This window comes from Pelodiscus sinensis, chromosome 2 (assembly GCF_052426305.1).
Source record: "Pelodiscus sinensis isolate ZL-2025 chromosome 2, ASM5242630v1, whole genome shotgun sequence".
Taxonomy (NCBI): domain Eukaryota; kingdom Metazoa; phylum Chordata; order Testudines; family Trionychidae; genus Pelodiscus; species Pelodiscus sinensis.
The window spans coordinates 118297225-118319330 of NC_143053.1; the positions used below are offsets into that span (position 1 = coordinate 118297225).

Consider the following 22106-nt stretch of genomic DNA (forward strand, 5'->3'; position numbering starts at 1 on the left):
TTGCTCTGGCAAAGCCGGGGAGGCGCGGGACTCTGCCGCCGCTGTGGCTTTGCTCCCAGTGTCCCTGGTCTGCTGGAGATGGTCCCCAGCAGACCAGAGGCACCGGGAGCAAAGCCGCAGCGGTGGCGGGGTCCTGTGCCTCTGAGGCTTTGCGAGAGCCCCCGTGTCCCTGGCTTTGCTCCCCGTGTCCCTGGTCTGCTGGGGGGGGACCGTCTCCAGCAGACCAGGGACACCCAGAACAAAGCCGCAGTGGCGGTGGGGTGCCGCGCCTCTGAGGCTTTGCGAGAGCAAAGCCTCAGAGGCACGGCACCCCGCCGCCACTGCGACTTTGCTCCCCGTGTCCCTGGTCTGCTGGGGGGGGGGGGGGCGCAGCTAGTGCGCCCCCCCCAGCAGACCAGGCTTTTGTTGTGGACCCTGGGGTAGAGCAGCTGGGGTGCTGCCGGGTTGGTCCTGCAGGGACCTACCTGGGAGCCCAGCTGTTCTGTCCCAGGCTCGAGATTCAGCCGCTGTTGAAACTGATCAGTGGCTGATTCCAGGAAGCTGGGGGCAGAGCAATTCTGCCTCCAGCTTCCTGTAGTCAGCCCCTGGTCAGTTTCAGCAGCAGCGGCTGAATCTGGAGCCAGTTCCGACTTACATACAAATTCAACTTAAGAACAAACCTATAGTCCCTATCTTGTACGTAACCCGGGGACTGCCTGTACAGAAAACCTCAGCCTCCCCCAAAAGAAAACCTTTTTGGGGGATTTCAGTTACAATGAACATGAATACCCTGGTTTTGTAATAAGCTCGCCTTACTAGAAACAGCTTTGAACTGTCTGATTAGATGCAGATCTACCAAACTGCCAACTATTATTTATGTAGCCTTGTAAGTGTGCATGGTGCTTTACAGGAAAGCAAAGAGATATGAGGAGATTGCAATTGAAGGCCCTGATCCTGCAAACAATTATGCATGTGTTTAACTTTACAGATGTGATTGAGTCTAATGATTTTAAAGGGAACTATTCACAACAGTAAAGCATAAGAGTCTGCAGGATCAGGGCTGAAATTATATTTAAACATATATATTTAAACCAATAAAAACATGTGCAGAGGACATCTTTACATCAGCTGTTGAAGACAAATACAGAGGAAGTAGTATGGGGAGAAAAACAGTAAGTGCTGGGGTCTACATTGTGCCAGACAATTGCGCTACTCAAAGGAAAAGCTATTGTGAACTACAGCCATCGTTCTGGATGATAAAGCATGTTACCCACTCTGCACCTAGCTGGTTCCATCATTGCATCAGATTTCTGTGGGTTATTTATCCCCCTCCCTGCCCCCAGGATGCAATGAAGGGAGAACTTCTAGAAGACTGCTCTCAGTAGAACATAAATCCTCTTGTGCCTGTCCTAGTGTAGAGGTAGAGCTGGGTGGAGGCTTCTTTCCCCCACTTTTCCATGTGCCAGCACAGGTGAAAGACCCAAGCTGGGTCTGGGACGATAGCAGCCTTATTTTCAGATATGTACAGGTCATATTACTAATTCTGAATGTGTTTGAGAGTTGAATTTTATAATTCTTTTATTTTTATATCATTTAAATTTCTCCCTGTGACAGAGGGCTGGAGTTCCGAGCATTTCATGGGAATGGAAAACTGACAATATTAATTTTAAGAGGAAGGAGAGAGATTCAATTACTATAAATAAAAAAAGAGCCATGCAAATCTCAGATAATCACCTTGATTCTGAGGAGAGTCCAAGAAGGTCAAGATGGCCTGTGACATTTTAGACTTGGAGCTTAGAAATAGGGGAACATCCCAAAAGTGATAAGGGACAACAGTTCTTCTACGGGGGATAAAATAAGATGTCAGTATCCCCTCCAGATAATACTCCTGATTAAACACTCCTTCTATAAATATTACGGTAACCTCACCCTGATATGACAACGAACTCTACACCAAAAACTTGATAGGTAGGCTGGAAGAGATAGGAGATCTCTGGATAGAGCAAGAATACCTGGGCTAGGCTAAGAAGGGATGGTCATAAAAGGGACTCATTTTTGGCAATGAGAGATTTTCCCTTTCTTTCATTAGCTAATATAAATGAAGCCTATCTCACTAGGCTTTATGAAGCTTTCATGGAATAAAACAATGTATTTTGTTTTGCTACTATTTCCTCTCTATTTTTAATGAATCTTGTTTTTAAAATGTGAGTATATGACTCATGGACTAGGTAACATTGCCCAGACTGCCCCTAAGGGAAGCAAAGTTCTACAGCTTCTAAGGCAGTTTTAAAACGCGGCCTGAGGGCTGCATGTGGCCCACGGTTCATTGGTTTGCGGCCTGCAGTGCAGTTTGGATTTACATAGAGCTTGATACGGGGCCCACAGGTGGGAGCCAAAACAAAAAAGTAGTCAATAGAATGGTCTTCTATTGATATGTGTTTTAGTAGTTAAATTCCTGGACTGTCATTGCTTATTAAAAGTGCTGTCATATGAGTAGAAATCGGGTAAATATTGCATGTTATTAATATCAGCAGAACTGACTTAAATGGGGCCTGCACGTTGTGTAGTCTTGCCTTCATCTTTGTATTCATGCCTGTCAGTGTGAAAGAAGCTATTTGCATATATATTTGAATGTATATGCAACCACACTTAAGTTGCGGCCCTCAGCATTTGCTGTGAGTATCATTGAGGCCCCAGGGGCTTCCAAAGTTGAGTAGCCCTGTTCTAATGAGAGGTGTTGAAATGTGAAGAGTTCTAGGAAGAGCCAGAAACAGGACTCAGTTTTTACCAAAAGACATCTACAGAAGTATCCTCTACCACTAAGGTATCTTGCCTGGAGGCCGTGGCAGATGAATACTGGGGAAAAGGTCAAAGCCCACGAAGAGGATCTAAGTTAGTGGGGCATGGGCAACTTTCTCTTCTGGATTATCACCGATAGGCTTGATGTCAAAATATGTTTCAAGAAGGGGTTTGAATGAAAATGAACAGATGCACAAGAAGTGGAAGACTATTCCAGCCATAAGAAATGATGTGGAAGGAGATTCCCAAGTGGCAATGAAACACTAGTCAATAGATGTACTTAGGGCTTAGGACCTGGAAGCACAACCTAAGAGAAATCACACTCAAAGCTCTTGTGGTAGAAACTCTGCATAGAAATGAATCTTGGAAATGGGTCAGGTGCAGAAGTGAAAGCTGGCCACAAGTTATGCTCTACTCAGAGTTCTGTAGCTAGTCAATAAAGCCTTTAAAGTGGGTGGGACTGGACAGAGAGGGAAAGGAGACTTGGAAAATATACTAAAATGCCCCTCAAACAGTTTCTGCTGGGACTCCTGTGGTTCTCCACCAGATATTAAAACTATCCTCCTGGCAGAACCTACAGGAGAGCCTGGTGGCAGTAACTTGTCCCCTCCCTTCAATCTGAAACCTCACTCTCTCCCCCCTCCATTGGAATTGTTTCCCCTGTGGGTATAGAGCAGGAGCCAGCAATCTTTTCAAACTAAGAGCCAAGCTATATCAAAATTCAGAACAAGTGGTCAACAAGGAGCCATTTAAGAATGCTCATTTGCATGACTGAAAATATACAACTTAATGTTATTAATAATTGACATAACGATTAATACTAGCATAAATGAAACATTGTACTCACAGACTTTATTTAATGCGACTTCCGCTACAGCATCTTTTTGCACATTTCTTTCAGGTTTATATTATAAATGGCCAAATCCAGCTTCATGCATGTATTCAGGCTATCTTCTGTTAATCTTATAGCAGGGGGCTGGGGATGTGGGAGTGCAGGAGTCTGGGCTGGGATATATGAGGGGTGCGGGAGTTTGGGTATATGATGGGCTCAGGGCACAAGGTTGGGGTGGGGGCAGTGCGGGAGTGTTATTGCAGGGGGCTGGGGATATGGGGGTGCAGGAATTTGGGGATGTGGGATTATGAGGGGCTCAGGGCAGGGGGCCCAGGTGTATGACAGGCTCAGGGTTGGAGTGTGGGGAGTGCAGAAGTGTTATAGAAAGGCTGGAGTTGTGGAGGTACAGGAGTCTTGAGGATGTGTGGGTGGCATAAGTTTCAGGATTTGGGGGCCTGAGGGTAGGGGGTTCAGGTGTATGATAAGCTCAGGGTTAGTATATGGGGGGGGGTGCAGGAGTGTTATGAAGCTGCAGCCAGATGGGGGCTTCTTGGCCAGGCTTTTTAAATAAAATAAATTATTAAAATAAAGTAAATTATTATGTCCAACACAAAAGGTTTCAACATTGTCTTTATTTATGGCAGGGATGGGGAACCTTTTTTGGGTCAAAGGCCACCGACCCACAGAAAAATCAGTAAGGGACAAAACAAGTGAGAAGAAAAAAAACCCACAATCACCCACAAAAGACCCCTAACTCTCACTAATGTGGCCCCTAACTGAAACACCTCACTGCCCTATGCGGGGGGAGTGGCAGGGAGAACAGAGGTTCAAGGCCTCAGGCCAGATTTACTCTTCTGGGGTTCCAGTGGATTCTGTGGGCCCCCTTAGGCTCTGGGGAAGGACAAAAAATGAAGGGTTAAGTGTGTGGGACAGTGATTCCAGTGAGTGGGATAGAGATGGGGATGCTGGAGGGGGTGAGGGTGAGAGGTCTAGGTGGGAGGTAGGGTGCAGGAGCAGGCTGGGAGTAGGGTGTCTGGCCAAGAGGGAGGCAGCAGGAGGAAGGGAGGGTGCAGGAGCAGGCTAGGGGCAAGTGTCTGGCCAGAGGGGAGGGGACAGGAGCAGGCTGGGGGGAGGGTGTCTGCCCAGGAGGGAGGGGGCAATGTGTCTGGCCAGGGCAGCGGAGCAGGAGGGGGTGAGGAGGGCCACTTATACAGTGCCCATGGAGCAAAAGCAAGGAATACCGTTCCTGCTGCTTCCATTCGCTGGATTCTGGCCAATGGGAGTGAAGAGAAAAGCCTCCAGGATGTGTGTCCCTGTGAGGCCATTTCCCATAGTCAGGGGAAAGAAAATGGTAGTACGCAGAGCCATTTTTGGCTCTGCTTTTTCCCTGCATGCTGGATCTAGCAGGGAGGCTCGGAGTTTTCTCCTCACACATGAAACTGGCTTTAGGGTTCCAACTTTACTGGGGTGCTGTAAGGCTGTAGCACCAGTGTGGGCTCCCTGCTGCAGGTGGAGCTGGTTTGGAGGGAAGAGGGGGAAGATGAGCTGGAGCTCCTAAAAAGCCATATTTGGCTCCCTAATGAGAGGTTGCTGACCCCCTAGTATAGAGGGTTCCATGTACATCTCTTTGCACCTGCTAGAGTGAATCCAATTCAGAGTATTTATTGTTTAGATACAGGTTGGACCTCCCTGGTCCCGCATCCTCAGACTGGTTCCGGATGAGGGATTTTGCCGAACCAGGAAAAGTCATATCTGGCTCTCCTGCTACTGGTTCCTCCCAGCCCTGGACCAGTTGCCAGCCTCCTGACCGGCTTCCCCTTGCCACTAGCCTTGCTGCCCTGCTAGTCCCCTCACCTCTTTCTCTGCTATGTCAGGCAGCCCAGCTCTCTGTGCACCGGGCTCCTGGCTCTGCTGGACTGTCCTGTACAGGAGAACTGAGCTCCTGGCCCCATGGGGCAGCCCCGCCAAGCAGCCCTGCTGGGTTGTGCCTGGCAGGTAGTCCAGGCAGCAGCCCTCCACTGGGACTCTCTGGTCCTGGAACACCTGTGGCTCTGTTGGACAAAGCATGTTGCCAAACCGAGGAGTCCTGGATTTCATAGGTTCAACCTGTGATATGTATGTAATTGCATTAATATACTATCCACTAATGCAGATACATTTCAGTGATATCCCCTTGCTGTTCGAAATTGGAGCTACAAGAAAATGACGTCATATTTTCTAAAACAAATTTGAAAGTGAAGTTAAGAAAAGAGAACTTGAGGTTAAAGTGAAATTAACTAAAGAGAGCTGTTTTGATACACAGGACAGATGCTTTTAATTGCAGAGAAGTGGAAGTAATGGTTCACATTAAATGTGAACAAATAGTTGACTACCCGATAAGCAGGAGCTTATTGGTTAGCACTATCGACTACTCGATCACCTCCATGCTAGTTGCCGCTCTGCTTTTTTAAAGGGACAGAGAGGAACTGGCACATAAAGACACTGGCTCAGTCTCTGGTCTCCCGCTGGGTCTGAGGATAACTCTTCCCCACTGCCACTCTGCATTCTGAAAGGGACAGACCAGCCGGTCCTTCAGGTCTCAGCACAAGACCTCCTCCTGTCCCCACATCTCCTCCCTTCCCCACTGACATTCTGCATTCTGAAAGGGACAGAGAAGCATCAGCTGGTCCTGTGGGTGTGTCTCAGCACAAGCCCCACCGCTATTCCCCTGTTGCTGCTCTGCACTCTTGAAGTGAGAGAGACCCACAGGACAGGCTGCCGCTTCTCCATTAAATGATCAAAATATGTGTTACAGTTGTTTGGGATGATCTGTTGAGCAATTAAATATGAAATTATCTGTTTATCATTTAAACCTCCAATATATGTATAACTGGGCAACAGACAATGCAATTGTCAGTAAAAATGACAATTTTAGTTTAAGGTAACGAAATGGTCAAGAAACCTATTATATGTCTGGAAGCCATAAATAAATCACAAGAAAGAGAGAGAGGTCTTAGCTACTGATCAAACACTGCCCACGTGTTTTATATATTCAGGCCTCTAACCTTCTCTTGAAGTCCCTTCACAATCAGACCACCATAGAGAAAGAAACATTTGATCTGATTTTTAAAAGATGTTGACCAGCTGTATATCACATTAACTTCACTGGGATTTGTAAGTGCAAAGCACGTTTGAAAATCAAGCGATTTTTTCCCTTAAATTCCAGATAATGGTATAAATAAGTTTTCACTCTTCATAAACACTGTATTATTTTCTTTAAATTTTCTCCTGTCCAAAGTGGCACAACTTTTGCCTGTTAAAGCATGCAAACTCTCCTTCCCACAAACACACACATGATATCGTCTGAGATTTAATCTCAATGTACAGATTATTCATTTATTCCCCAGGATATTTCATCTAGCTGCCAAAAATGGCATGTTAGAAGCAGTTTCAAGGTTATAGATTTTTGAAGCTGAACAATATTTTTTGTACATTTTAGTTAAAATGTAATGATCTACTTTGGAAAAAATGCATCCTTGCTGTTACATTCTTACATGTTTAAAAACGAAATCTGCTTGTCATCTAAAATGTAAACAGAGTGCTGATGATCCAGCTTAAGCACACATTAAAAAGTTCAAGTTGTCAAATACTTTGCTGGGTAAGTATTTAGACTGTTGATTAGCCTGATGAAAAAGATAAAACTCTTCGAAGTTTTCCCTTCCAGATTTCTAGTTCAGGTATAGAATGGATCCCTAAAGCACAAGCATTATGGGGCTGAGTATCTGTCTTTCAGTTGGTAGGGGTGAAGTCATCTGATACACTTCAGCTTAAGTATGACAAGAGGTAGCTGATGCTGACTCCAAAGAAATACAGAGGGATAAACATTTTTAATGCTCTTTAGACTAATCTCCGCAACACAACCTGAGCTTTGGGTGAATGCTAGCTAAATATTTATTGTATAGATGCTTGCACTTCAAAACTAATTTGTAAAGGAAGACAGCTGTTTGGATATTCTAGAATAATAATTTACTTGGAGATGGACCACTGACTTTCTATGAAGTACATAAATCAAAGCTAACTAGAGCCCCAAACAACCCCAAGATATGTTTATAGTATATCTAAACAAACTATGAGTAGTTTTGCAATGCACTATAAAAAAATTAAACATGCCATTCACACTAGGCCACTAAAAAGTTTATTACTTCGTAGCTTAAATCATTTATATTCTCTCTCACAACTTCAGCGTTCAGCAGTGAACTATTATACCCAGACACAACATATTTAATCATGTAATTATGATAAGGATCTTAGAAGAATGTGGAACTTGAGTACAGAGTATGGAACCTAGTATTAAGGATTAGGTATACCTCTGGGGCTCGTCTACATTGGCCCCTTTTCCGGAAGGGGCATGGTAATTTTTGAAATCGCAATAGGGAAATGCGCGGGGGGATTTAAATATCCCCCGCGGCATTTAAATAAAAATGTCCGCCGCTTTTTTCCGGCTTTTAGAAAAGCCGGAAAAGAGCGCCTACACTGGCCCCGATCCTCCGGAAAAAAAGCCCTTCAAAGTAGGAATAAGATCCTCCGGAAAAGGGCTTTTTTTCCGGAGAATCGGGGCCAGTGTAGACGCTCTTTTCCGGCTTTTCTAAAAGCCGGAAAAAAGCGGCGGACATTTTTATTTAAATGCCGCGGGGGATATTTAAATCCCCCCGCGCATTTCCCTATTGCGATTTCAAAAATTACCATGCCCCTTCCGGAAAAGGGGCCAATGTAGACGTAGCCCTGGTGTCCAACATGTTCTGAAGCCGCAGCCACTAGCGTCTTGGATACCACGGATAAACAACACATAATGTAAGTATAACAAATTTGTTAGGATTCTTTACCAAGACATCTTAGTTCAGGTGAAAAGGTAAGCAAATTGATGGATTAGCCAGGATTCTCATAGACTCATAGACTTTAAGGTCAGAAGGGACCATTATGATCATCTAGTCTGACCCCCTGCACAGTGCAGGCCACAAAATCTCACCCACCCCTCCTAGAATAATCCTCTCACCTATATCTCAGATATTGAAGCCTTCAAATAGTACTGAAGGAGAACACTGAGAATAAAATATATTTAATCAGACAGCAATTCCTATTTTTCCCACCAGTTCAAATGCATTAGCTAAAAATCTGTTTGGACAATCAAACTCTACAGCGCCCTATGTAAAGATCGAAACTTCACTGGATTAAACTGGCAGCAATGTTGGGCAGGAGAAGCCAGGTTTTTTTTCCTAGGCTATTGTATTAAATTTCAATATTCAGTGTCAATTAGAAAACTCTTTCCTTTGAAGCTGAACAACACTATATACAGCTTTTGAATGATTCATTAAACTAACAGTAAATCTGTAAGTAAATCCTGTCAAATTAAAAGGATTTACTTCATACCGAAAAACTTGCTGTAATTTACATAATAAAAGTTGATCATGCAAGCAATGTAATCACCATGAGTATGTTAATGTGTAATTACTTTTTTGTGCACTTTTACTTAATTACACCTAAAATATGTAAAAATATAAATTAGGAAGGCCAAAAAGGGATTTGAAGAACAGCTTGCCAAAAAAAAAAAAAAAAAAAAAAAATAGAAAAATATTTGTAAAGTACATTAGAAGCAGTAAGCTTGCTAAACAACCAGTGGAGTCACAGGGCAATCAAGATGTGGAAGGAGCACTCAAGATGATAAGGTGATTAGATGTGATTTTGGAACAAATTGATAAACTTAATAGTAACAAATCAGCAGGACCAGATGACATTCATCCAAGAGTTCTGAAAGAACTCAAATGTGAAATTGTGTAACTCCTAACTGTGGTTTGGAACCTATCCTTTAAATCTTCAGCTAATGTGATGCCAATCTTTAAAAAGGACTCCCGAGGTGATCCTGGCAATTACAGACCAGAAAATCAAACTTCAGTACTGGGCAATTTTTTTGAAACTATAGTAAAGAATGGAATTGTCAGACACATAGATTAACATAATTTGATGGGGGAAAAGTCAACATGGTTTCTATAAAGGGAAATCATGCTTTACTAATCTACTAGCAGTCTTTGAGGGGGTAAACAAACATGTGGAGAAAGGGGATCCAGTGGATATAGTGTACACAGATTTCCAGAAACTCTTTGAGCAAGTATCTCACCAAAGGCTCTTAGGCAAAGTAAGATGTCATGGATAAGAGGGAAGGTCCTCTCATGGGCCGATAAATGTTTAAAAGATAGGTAACAAAGGGTATGAATTAATGGTTTTCAGAATGGAGACTGGTAACTAGTGGTGTCCCCCATAGGTCTGTACTGTGACCAAGCCTATTCAACACATTAATAAATGATCTGGAGAAGGAGGTAAACAGTGAGGTGGCAAAATTTGCAAATGATACCAAAACTGCTCTAGATTGCTTCAGAGGGGTAGCTGAGTTAGTCCATACAGGATAAACTTAGAAAACAACAAATAGTCTGGTAATACTTTAAAGACTCACAAAACATGTAGATGATACCATCTACATGTTTTGTGAGTCTTTAAAATGCTACTAGATTATTTGTTGTTTTTTAAGTTTATGCTCTAGATAGTTAAGTCCAAAGCAGACGGTGAAGAACTTGAAAAGGATCTCTCAAAACCAAGTGACTGGGCAACAAAATGGCAGATGAATTGTAATGAGGATAAATGCAAAGTAATGCACATAGGAAAACATAATTCCAACTATTTGTATAAAATACTGGGAACTAAATTAGATATTATCAGTCAATAGACAGATCTTGGAGTCATTCTGGATAGTTCTCTGAAAACATCCACTCAATATGCAGCAGCAGTCAAAAAATTAATTTAAAAAGGGATAGAGAATAAGACAGAATATCTTGTTGCTTCTATATAAAATCCATGGTATGCCCACATTTTGAATACTGTGTGCAGATATGATTGCCTCATCTCAAAAAACCTATCTTGGCATTGGAAAAAAATCAGAAAAGGGCAACAAAAATGATTAGAGGTTTGGAACAGCTGCCATATGAGGAGAGATTAATAAGACTAGAACTCTTCATCTTAGAAAAGAGGAGACTAAGGGAGGATACGATAGAAGTCTATAAAAATATGACTGGAAAAATTATTTACTTGTTCCCATAACACAAGAACTAGGGGTCACCAAATGAAATTAATAGGTAGCAGGTTTAAAACCAACAAAAAGAAGTATTTCTTCACATTCTGGAGTGTCAGTCATTGGGTGGTGTCAGAAGACAGAATACTGGGCTAAATGACCCTTTGGTTTGACTCAGAATATGTCTATTCTTGTGCTTTAAAATATCCTCTACATTTAAAAGACAGTTAAGATTGCAAAGTCAAGACACAAAATTTAAGATATTCCAAAATTAAAGTTCCCTGTACAAACTTAATCCCTCCAACTTTCCTTCTTATACATATACATTATGATACAGTCTTTAATTACATGGCATGTGCTATTTTGAAACAAAGAACCACTGTCCTAGTCAGTGCACAGAATGGATGGTGCTCACTGAAAGAGAAGTACTTAATATTATGTTTTCTTTTTATAGTTCAATATGTGGCCCCAGGTGTTCTTTACTGCACACTATTCTAACCTTTCTCCTAATTAGCTCCATAGAAGAGTGCAGGAGGGAATTAATACTATGAGTACTTGACAAATATTAATAAATTTATTTTCAGAACCTTTTTTGAGATAAATTTGCATTATTCCCATTTTACAGATGGGTAACTGAAGTTGAAAGAGATAAAGATCAAAGGAGGCCCTTATCTTGATAAGGAGATAAAGAAACAAAGGGTAGGAATAAATGTTAAGTTTTCAGAGTAGAGAGAGGTAACTAGTGGGGTCCCCCAAGGGCCTTCCTGGGACCAATCCTATTCAATTTATTTATGAATGATCTAGAGAAAGGGGTAAACAGTAAGGTGGCAAAATTTGCAGATGACACCAAATTGCTCAAGAGAGTTAAGATCAAAGCAGATGGTCAAGACCTTCAAAAGGATCTCTTCAAACTAAGTGATTGGGCAAAAAATGGCAAATGAAATTTAATGTTGATAAATGTAAAGTAATACACATTGGAAAAAATAATCCCAACTATACATATAATATGATGGGGACTAATTTAGCTACAACTACTCAAGAGAGAGATATTGGAGTCATTGTGGATAGTTCTCTGAAAACATCCACTCAGTGTGCAGCGGAAATCAAAAAAGCAAATAGAATGTTGATAGAGAATAAGACAGAAAATATCTTAATGCATCTATATAAATGGTACGCCCACATCTTGAATACTGTATACAGATGTGGTTGCCTCATCTTAAAAAAAAAAAAAAAAAAAAAAGGCGGCATTGGAAAAGGTTCAGAAAAGAGCAACAAAAATGATTAGGGGTTTGGAATGGGTCCCATATGAAGAGAGATTAAAAAGACTTGGACTTTTCATCTTAGAGAAGAGGAGACTAAGGGAAGGATATGATAGAGGTCTATAAAATCATGACTGGTGTGGAAAAAGTAAATAAGGAAAAGTTATTTACTTATTCCCACAATATAAGAACAAGGAGTCACCAAATGAAATTAAAAGGCGGCAGACTGAAGGACAACAACTGGGGTACCCTGGAGTCAGCTGGAAGTTTTGTCTCAAGACAGAGTGAAGTGGAGGAGACTTGTAGATGATCTATGCTCCACTCGGAGTACAAGGTTTTAAGAAGAAAGAAGAAGGTTTAAAACAAACAAAAGGAAGTTTTTCTTCACTCAGCACACAGTCAGCCTCTGGAACTCCTTGCCAGAGGATGTGGTGAAGGCGAGGACTTTAACAGGTTTCAAAAAATAGCTAGATAGATTCATGGAGGCTAGGTCCATCAATGGCTATTAGCCAGGATGGGTAGGAATGTTTCCCTAGCCTCTGTTTCTCTGGAGGTGGGTGATAGGGGAGGGATCACATGAGGATTACCTGTTGTGTTCCCTCCTTCTGGGGCATCTAGTATTGGCCACTGTTGGCAGACAGGATACTGGGCAGGATGGACCGTTGGTCTAACCCAGTATGGCTGTTCTTATATTCATTTTGATATGCCTAAGGCCTGATTCCTTCCTTACTATTTATCAGAGTACTGGAAGGGACCTCAATAGGTTATCTAGTCCAGAGACCTGAACTTGTGGCAGGACTAAATACTATGTGCATAATCCTTGACAGATGTCTACCTAATCTCCTCTTAAAAAACTCCAGTGATGGAAATTCCACAACCTCCCTAGATAAAATGTATTCTGTGCTTAACTACTCTGATAGTTAGGAAGCTTTTCCTAATGTCCAACCTAAACCTCTCTTGCTGAAGTTTAAGCCCATGACTTCTTATCCTATCTTCAGAGGTTAAGGGGAATAACTTTTCTCTTTCACGTCCCCTCTCAGTCTTTCCTTTTCCATACTAAACTAACCCAATTTCTTCAATCTTTCGTAATTGGTCATGTCTGCTAGACCTTTAACAGCTTTTACTGCTCTTCTTGGAACTTTCTCCAATTTGCCCACGTTGTTCCTGAAATGTGGTAAGGATGTTAATTATCGTGTAACTGATACAGAGGCAGCAGCGCAGGGTGGCAGCAGGCCCTGTCTATGGGGGAGGTTGGGTGTCCAAGTGTCTTGCACACAGAGGCTGTTCTGCATACAACAGAGCAGCCTCTATCCAGGGGGCTGCTGCCGCGGAACAACCTCTGTCCGCGGTGAGGCCAGGCTTGCTGCGGACAAAGGCTGCTCTGTGGTATGTGGAGCAGCCTCCGCTGCCCACCCCCACTGTGATGCTGCCTCTGATACAGAGACAGCAAGGAGGGGAGGAAGCTGGCAAGGGTGGGACAGGCTGCTTGCTCTAGCGCTGTGCTCCGCCACTACATGGCCCACCTTGGCTGTGTGCTTGAGCCAGGCCAAGTACAGCTCCAGAGCAAGCCTCCTGAGCATGGGACTTTGGGTTCAAGTCTTCCCACAACCCTGAAGCAGATGGGCAGCCAACACTAGCTTCCCCAGAGCTGGAGATGGCATCAGCTGAAGTTAGAGAGGCTAATCGGTTAATCATGTAGTTTTCTAGACAATAAATGGTCTGGTAGCACTTTACAGACTAACGAAACATGTAGATGATATCATGAGCTTTTGTGGGTATAGCCCACTTATTCAGATGTGGCTCCCAGAACTGGACATAATACTCTGATGCTTAATCAGTGCAAATTAGAGAGGAAGAATTGTGTCTTGCTTACAACAGCCCTGTTAATACATTCCAGAATGATTATACCGTTTGTTTTTTTTTGCAGTATTACACTGTTGTCTCATAGTTAGCTAGTGATACACTATCACCCCCAGAACCCTTTCTGCAGTACTCTTTCCTAGGTATTATCCATTCTGTATGTGTGCAACTGATGTTCCTTCCTAAAGAGAATAGTTTACATTTGTCTTTATTGAATTTCATCCTCTTCACTTCAGACCATTTCCCCTCTGCTATTCTGCCCTGCTGAAGTTTCCTTCCTTCCCTACCAATGGCATCAACTTTTGTGACAATTCTGGGTAAAATAGTTAAAATCGACACACCCAGTTCAATGACTCAAATTTTTAAACTTGCATTAGTAAAAGATTACTTTTAAGAGTAGATATTAATTTCAACCAGATGTGGTATTTGAAAAGTACCATGATGGCTTCACAAATAATTTCTCTCATGAATCACCAGATTAACTGGACTTTTTAATGATTCAGTATAATGGAACTGCTTACTTAGTCTTGTCTTTAAGTTCCTAGTCAACTAGATACTGTTATTTTATTCTAATCAAGCAGGCTTTTTGTTAAAAAAATCCCATACCTGGATATTAACTGGAAAGTATTAAATACGTTGTAAGTGGCAAAAAGAAAGGTTCTCAGACTGGTATGTTCCAGTACTATGGGTGTTTACTCCTCTTTCAGGTTTTCATGAGGCTCTTATTTTCTCAGTATTGTTTGGCATTGCTGATTTAAAAAAAATAGCCACTACTGTTATTGAAAAATCTACAGTGTGTAAGTTAGAAGATGTTTACATTTGAAAGGTGGATATGTTAAGTATTCATGAGTCCTTTTAGGGACAGCTTCTCTTTTTTGAGTTCCTATTATCTATGCATTCTTCTCCATCTCCAAGAGGGCATTTTTCCTCGTCAACTCCTAAGTCAGAGTAACACCTTCTCATGCCAACAGTAAATATGGTCTACTTTTCCAGCAAGAATACAAAATTATTTGCTAGCAAAAAAACCTCACAATAAATAAATTACGGTTGTGGGTGAAACTCACAACAACATGCTGATCCACTGAGTTGGAGTGGGTGAAGGAGGAATGACTGTACATTTCTTAACACTTCCAGCAGTCAGTCTAGTAAAATAGGAGACAGGATACTTTTATGGGGGGTCTGTTCACCTTCGGGATTATCCCTGACTCTAAAGAGACCTGGCCTTCTCTAATATGAGTGTTCAGGGCTGCAGGGAGACTTGTCGAGTCCCATGGCAAGGTGGGAGAAGGTCTACCTCTGTGCTTTCAAGAAGGGGTAGGCTCTGACAGTGATTTAAAGGGCCTGGGGCCTACGGGACCTGGGCAGCAGCCTCATTTGTCCCCCACCCTTCTGTCGGTGGCTCTGTGCGAGTTGCAGAAAAAGGATGGAAAGCAGCTCACTCTAATGTAGAACTCAGTAATTCCACCCTCCCCTCCACAGACACCGAAAAGCACTGAGCTTTGTCAGCCAAAAGTGGGGCACTGTGTGCTAGAAAAAGCTAAGAAGTGAGCATCTACAGGTCCATTCCATTGTAGGGGTATGGTATCACAAATCCCCCCCCCCCCCCCCACCACCTTTTCTCCATCTGCTGCTTGGACGACCTACAGTAATATCAAATATAACACACCCCAAGTGTGATCAGCCACAATTTTATTTTACATATTTAACAAATCTTAGTTTGCAAGAGTCCAAACCAAGTCATTTGCTCAATAAACTATACTAGTACCAATGTCCTGAATACAGCAATGCTACAAATGACACATAGGGAGAGAACCCTATGACCCTGTAGGTTCCAGGGCTCAGTGAACAGCTAGTAAAACTCCTGATTCATAGATGAGATTATAATTTCCTGTTATTGTCAAAGTTTAAACTACTAAAAAGTCCTACAAAGTCTTCAAGTTTTATACAAAATTAATATAACTTAGCCCCCCCCCAAAAAAAGAAAAAAAGAGAAAAAGAAAATCCAAACAGCACTATTATCAATCACTTTTTAATCTGTGCTCAGTCCATTGCTTACAACTGGTTTTCATTAGATATTGACCAAGATTTTCAAAACCGACCAATGATTTTGAGTGCCTTATTCTTGAGGATATCCTGAAGGGACTCGGTTTTCAGAAAGTACTGAAGATACACTCTTTAAAAAGTGTCTCAGGGGATGCCCAAAGGAATGCCCCCAAAATGGAAGCACACAAGATCATTAGTGACTTTTGAAAAACCTTGGCAATTAAAATCATTGCATCTGTATTAATTATAATCAGAATGATTAAATAATCAGAAAATATGCCTTATAGTGATACGACACAAAGAGCTCAATCTATTCAGCTTAATAAGAAGAGTTTCAGCAGTGACTTGAATACAGCCAATGATTTACCGGCATGGGAAATAAATATTTGATAATAGACTCTTCAGACTAGCAAAAGAAAAGCATAACATGATCCAAAGGTTGGAACCTGAAGCTGGACAAATTCAGATGAAAAATAAGGGGAACATTTTAAACTGAGGATAATAAACCATCAAAGCTATTTACCAAGAACTCACAGTAGAGTCTCCCTCAGCAGTAATTTTCAAATCAAGATTGGATTTTTATTTAAGATATGCTAACGGTACTATTTTGGGGATCACAATGGACCCTTTTGGCACTGGAATCTATACATCCTTCTATAATTTTTATTCCTTACTGAGCTACTGTTATAATGCTACACCCACACATTTTCTTATAACTTTCACCTTTTCAGAATTACAGATAGAGCTGTTAGAAGTATGACCAGATTCTTTACAAAAGAATTCCAAAAAATCTCTATGAATTTCAAAAGAAAAAAGGCAAAAATGTCTTTCATAATCATTCCATTATACTTTAGCAGTGAAGCAAAATAATCATGAAAACAAGCATTAAAACATCAATGATAAAAATGCTATGCTCATTTGAGGGAATTTAAAAAAGAAGGAATTGTAAAGTAAGCCACTGAAATACAACTTTAAACAAGATCGTGGAAAATGTTAAGAAAAATAAAAAGAGAAAACAGCTTGTAATTAAACATCAGATTTTTATATTTCAAGTTATCTAAGCCTCTGTTAGAATAATTATACAGTTAGTTATTAAACAGATATGTACCTGTTGGAATGAGACAATCTTTCCAATCAAAATATCCTGCATAAATGCCAGGTTCTAGTGAGCCAACTATAGGATCTGCCTTCAATTCAATGTAAATTTCAAACAGTCTTAGATCCAACTCCTTTAAGGATTCCATACTAATCTAAAATCAAAGCAAAAAGAGAAAAAAGCACATTTATCCACTACTTATGAAAGCCAGAATAAAAGCTACCATTGTATGGCTTATCTTCTCTTTGACTTTTAGGAAATATGCTATATGCTTACAACCTTATAATTTTAAAAATATAAAAACAATATTTTGATATTGGATCACATTACTGAGCAAACTGGCCCAGGATACTTTTTCTGAATATGGCCAGTACCAGATGCTTCACAAAATGATGTAAGAAACTCCATCGCGGAGAATCACGGAATAACCTACCCATAAACAAAATTTAATCCTAACACTGTCACTTAGGTTTTGATCCCGCATCATCAAAGACAATGGGAATTTTGCCAGTGACTTCAAAAGGAGCAGGATCAAGCCTTACATTATTTGCTCAGGTCCTGAAAGATGAATACATATTTCACCATATTTTTAAACCACCTAATGTACTTGTGGATTTTTTTTAAAAAATCACTATATATTGAGTTTAATTCTTTTAAAAAATTCAGTTTCATTACAGAGATCTGTCGCCTGCTAGCAGGGCATCCGCGGAAGACAGGGAGGGCAAATGAGATGGGTCCCACTGGCCTAATGGATATGGCATCAGCCTCTGGAGCCTGGGATTATGGGTTGGAGTCCCCCTTGCCCTGGTTAGCAGGGCAGCCACCACCATTGCAAGCATTAAAAGTTCCTTGTACAACAAAACAATAAGCTGCAGCTCTTTTGTGGATAGTATGGAGCAAGAATGTGCTCTTCTTTCCTTTGTGTGAGTACTGCTAAATATAAGCATCAGAGTTACTGAAACTTCCAAAGAAAGTAACTAAACCATGAAACACTTATAAAAAGATTAGTCAATGAGATACACGAATGTGTACGTTTCACTTGTTTGTTGTATTTAAAGACTGCACCTCTTTCATTACTGTACAAGTGTTTTCATTTTAAAGTAACTAGTTAAGGAAGCTACATTTTTTAAAGCAATTCCAGAACATAACATGAAACTTGAAATGTAGACAACACCAAAAGTAGTAGAAAGTTAACATCCTGGTATCATCATGAATGCTACTAAAACAAGTCATGCAGAAAACACATGAGACTGCTTGTTAAATATATTTATGTTTATTAGCTTATCAGATTTCAAGGTAAAACCTTTTAAATGTCACTCTTCACTTTTCTCAGTCACTGTGCAGTTTAGGGACTTTCAGGATGAGAGGGATTCAGGTGAGAGAAGGCTCAAGACTAATCCAGAACAGAAGGGCAGGGAGAAAATCCCCCTAGCATTTCACTATCTTCTTCCCATGGAGACTTATCAGATAGGAATCACCACACTGAAAACCACTTGATGATTCATTGATTGAAGCAAGGAGGACAAACTGATGCTTCTGTTGCTCTGCCTTCTCCCCCCCCCCCTCCAAGCTGTTCCTGAATACTCTAATCACAAATCATTGCGTCTTAAGGGTGGTGAGAGAAGGTCTCTTGAGCAAGATATGAGGAAAGAAACAGGAATTCTGGAGGGAAATGTTAATATGGGAGAAAGTATCTATATTGGTGAGGGGCATGAAGGTGTACAGTAGCAGAGGAGTCCAATTAGAGAAACTGATGCACAGGAGCAGAATACAATAGGACTTTCCTGCTTTTTCCACCTGGTAAACCTCCTGAGGTTTCTCAGAAATGAGCTGAGAATCAGGAAGGATCATAGAAAGGAGCTCAGGAGATCAGCAGGAGGGGAGCATTCAGGAGGGCAGTGAAACTTTGCCCTCAAGAAAAGGTCAGGGATGCAATTCCCTTCCTCCTCACTACCCACATCCTGTGGCACTTCTAAGATCTGTCAAATGGAGAACTGTCATTAAGTCCTACCCCACCCTCTTCCTGCTCGTACCCATGTGAGTCTTAGGATTAGCAGACTCCTTTATGAATCTTTTAGTGGAAAAATCTTCCACCCTGCCAATTTTCCCAAGAGGTTACATTTTCAGCTTTATTTCTATAAGGAAAAGGAATAATTATTTACTTATTTTAAAATATAAACTATGATCTCTATCTTCAAGCCCATCAGTCACTCCTATTGATGATCCAATTCAAAAGCTAGAAAATTAAGAATCTAAAGGATAAAGGTTTGATCTTGTGCATAAAACCCATAGCTCAATATTTTTCTGATTTCTGGTGGGATTTGTTTTGAGTATAAAAAAAACCTAGCTCTTGGCCCATTTCAATTTCATATTATATAGAAAAATTCTCTCAACACCAGATCTAATCTGCTGAATATGAGTCACACAAGGTGAGTGAGGGTAATAACTGTAATTGGACCACCTTTTGTTGGGGAAAGAGAAACTGTATAGCTCTAAAGATCAGTACTGAAGGACATTACTTTACCCACCTTCCCTTTCTCATATCCAGGAAGTAACACAGATACAACAATAATGAAAACCACTAATTATAAGGTAGATATACATTTTTAGTGTGGCTCATAAGGTGCAGACATGGAGGAGTTGAGTTTATAATGGAAATTCATGTTATTTTAATTATGGAGCAACAAATCCTAATCCCACTTTCTTAAGAATTAATTCATTCTGCCTTCATCTTCATTCTTCAAGCCTTCACTGACTCTGGATGTTGTTTGTTTGTCTCTATCCTTTCCATATCCAGTACTGTTTTGGTTTGTTTTTAAACCTTGGATTTTTGTTGAATGCCTTGTGTGTTTGGTTCTCATCAATGAATTCTCCAGCAGAAATGCCGTCCCACTTCTGGAGTCCTCAAAAGTTCAAGTCTGGGTCTATGTGATTTGGGGAAAGCACTATGTACACTTACAAGACTCCACAAGAAAGATGAGCATATTCATCTTCAATTGAGACAGACAGAGAGAGACGGAGTTTCTGTGGCCATGTCTACTCTACACCCCTTTGTTGGCAGAGGGATGTAAATAAAACACATCGAAAGTGCAAAAGAAACAGGGATTTAAATATCCCGTGCCATATAGAAACAGTGCCAGAACGCAATTATGCAAATGAAGCGCAGGATATTTAAATCCCTGCTTTATTTGCGCTTTTGATGTGCTTTATTTACGTCCCTCTGCCAACAGAGGGGTGTACTGTAGATGTAGCCCGTATGTATATATGCACAAATTAGTGGTAGCACTCAGGATCTTGGGAAACTGTCAATATGGCCCTCAGTGTTATAAAATTTGTGCATCAGAGACAAGTTTTTAAAACAGTGGTCAAGTGATCAAGTAATTTAACTTTAATAATTTATGGACAATGAACATATTATAATTTAGGGCTGCTTGAATGTCCACTGAAAGGAAAAGCCCTCCTTAAGTGTCTGATACATAAAGGAATTCCTCAGAATGAAGCATTAATAACCTCACTAATTTATAAAAAAGGAGCATCTTGAAATCAATCCAACTGATAACATTTGGCAATAAGGTTACCATCGCTGCAATTAGTGAATCATCTGGTCTTTATTATAAAAATAGTACTTTTTTGTAAACAGAAAAGTTTACACTATTTCCACCTTAAAATGAAATATTTTGGGCCAATTAAGAAGATAATGGTAACTGGGTTGTAATCTGAACTCCAGTTAACTTCCACTGAAGTCAGGAGCTATTTTGTACTTCCTAGAACTGTTAAGCTGAAAACCCTGTCAGGGCTTTGGCAGGTTTCCAATAAAAAGCGCATAATATTTTAAGATGTGTGTAACTCCTCCTTGGAATTAAATGATTACATGTACAATGCAGTATGGTACATTCCCTAAATTTGGCAGTGAGATTGTGCAAGAATAAGGTTACGGGCTGTGGTTGCTGGTTTCCCCTATTTAAGCTTGTCTATGGTACTACAGTATGCAATTCTACTTAATTACAGGAGATTTGTCAGTATACTATCACTTCCTACACTTCTGTTTATTGGGACTCACTCTTGAATGGCCACAAGTAACACTGCATGTGATAATGAATCTACGTAAACCTATTACAAGTGATATCAAAGACTATCTGAAGGTGCTTTGAATAATCAGAAAAAAGAAAAGAGACTGTAAATGTAGAATGCCTGACGGCATTCACATGGAAATATGTTTAGACAAGTCAGCTCATAGATTTTTAAGGTCAGAAGGGATAGGATTATCATGATGATCTGACCTCTAGTCTGTCCATGAGGAATTCGTGGACACAGCAACTCCCCAAAACTACAACTGCCAAAATACTATTATATCTTCTTTCATTATATTTGGGCAATAGCAACATTGTTGCCTGACTTCCTACAAGTTATCTGTTTGGTACTTAATACTAAATATTTAATGTTATTCAATTAATACTCAATGCTAGAAAACAGTTGTTTTCTAAACTGGCTGTCAAATGAACTCTTAAGAGGACAATATAACTATTCATCTAGGACTCGTATGTTGCTCATAATCACCCATGAAAATTTGTATAACAGCTCTGCTAGGTCAGTATTCTTTCTTCTGATAATAGCCAGGGCCTGATGCTTGAGAAGGAATGAATAGGACAATTACTGAGTAATTCATCCCCTCTCAGTCAGTCTCAGCTTCTGGCAATCAGGGTTTCAGGAACATTCAAAGCATGGGGCTGTGTACCCAGCCACCTTAGCTTTGGATATTGACAGGTCTATCTTCCATGAATTTATCTAATTCTTTTTTGAATCCAGTTATACTTTTAGCCTTTACAACTTTCCATTGTAACAAATTCCACATGTTGACTATACGTTGCATGAAGAATTACTTCGTTATGTTCATTTAAAATGTACTGTCTTATAAAGTGATCGCTGGTTCTTATGCTATGTGAAGGGATAAATAACACTTTTCTATATTCTTTTACCTCATTATTTATTATTGTATAGACCTCTATCATAACCCCCTTCTATTTTCTCCATTCTAAAATAATCCTCTTTAATTTCTCCTCACATGGAATCTGTCCCATAGCCCTAATCGCTTTTGTTGCCCTTTTCTGTACCTTTTCAAATTCTAATAATTTTTTTGAAACG

The 22106-nt window shown here is 40.7% G+C and overlaps 1 protein-coding gene across 4 annotated transcripts in view; it reads right to left on the minus strand.

Annotated features, from left to right (window-relative positions):
* The window catches only part of EXOC2 (exocyst complex component 2), a 191467-nt gene that overhangs the window by 46823 nt on the left and 122538 nt on the right, over positions 1–22106 (minus strand). For 3 of the 4 annotated variants that reach the window (XM_075921345.2, XM_075921343.2, XM_075921344.2), the window contains one exon: positions 16977–17118. In XM_075921345.2, coding sequence (XP_075777460.2) covers positions 16977–17118 — 142 coding nt within the window. Of the gene's footprint in view, positions 1–9186; positions 14968–16976; positions 17119–22106 lie in introns of those variants that run through there. The other variant, XM_075921346.2, reaches the window with a different exon arrangement.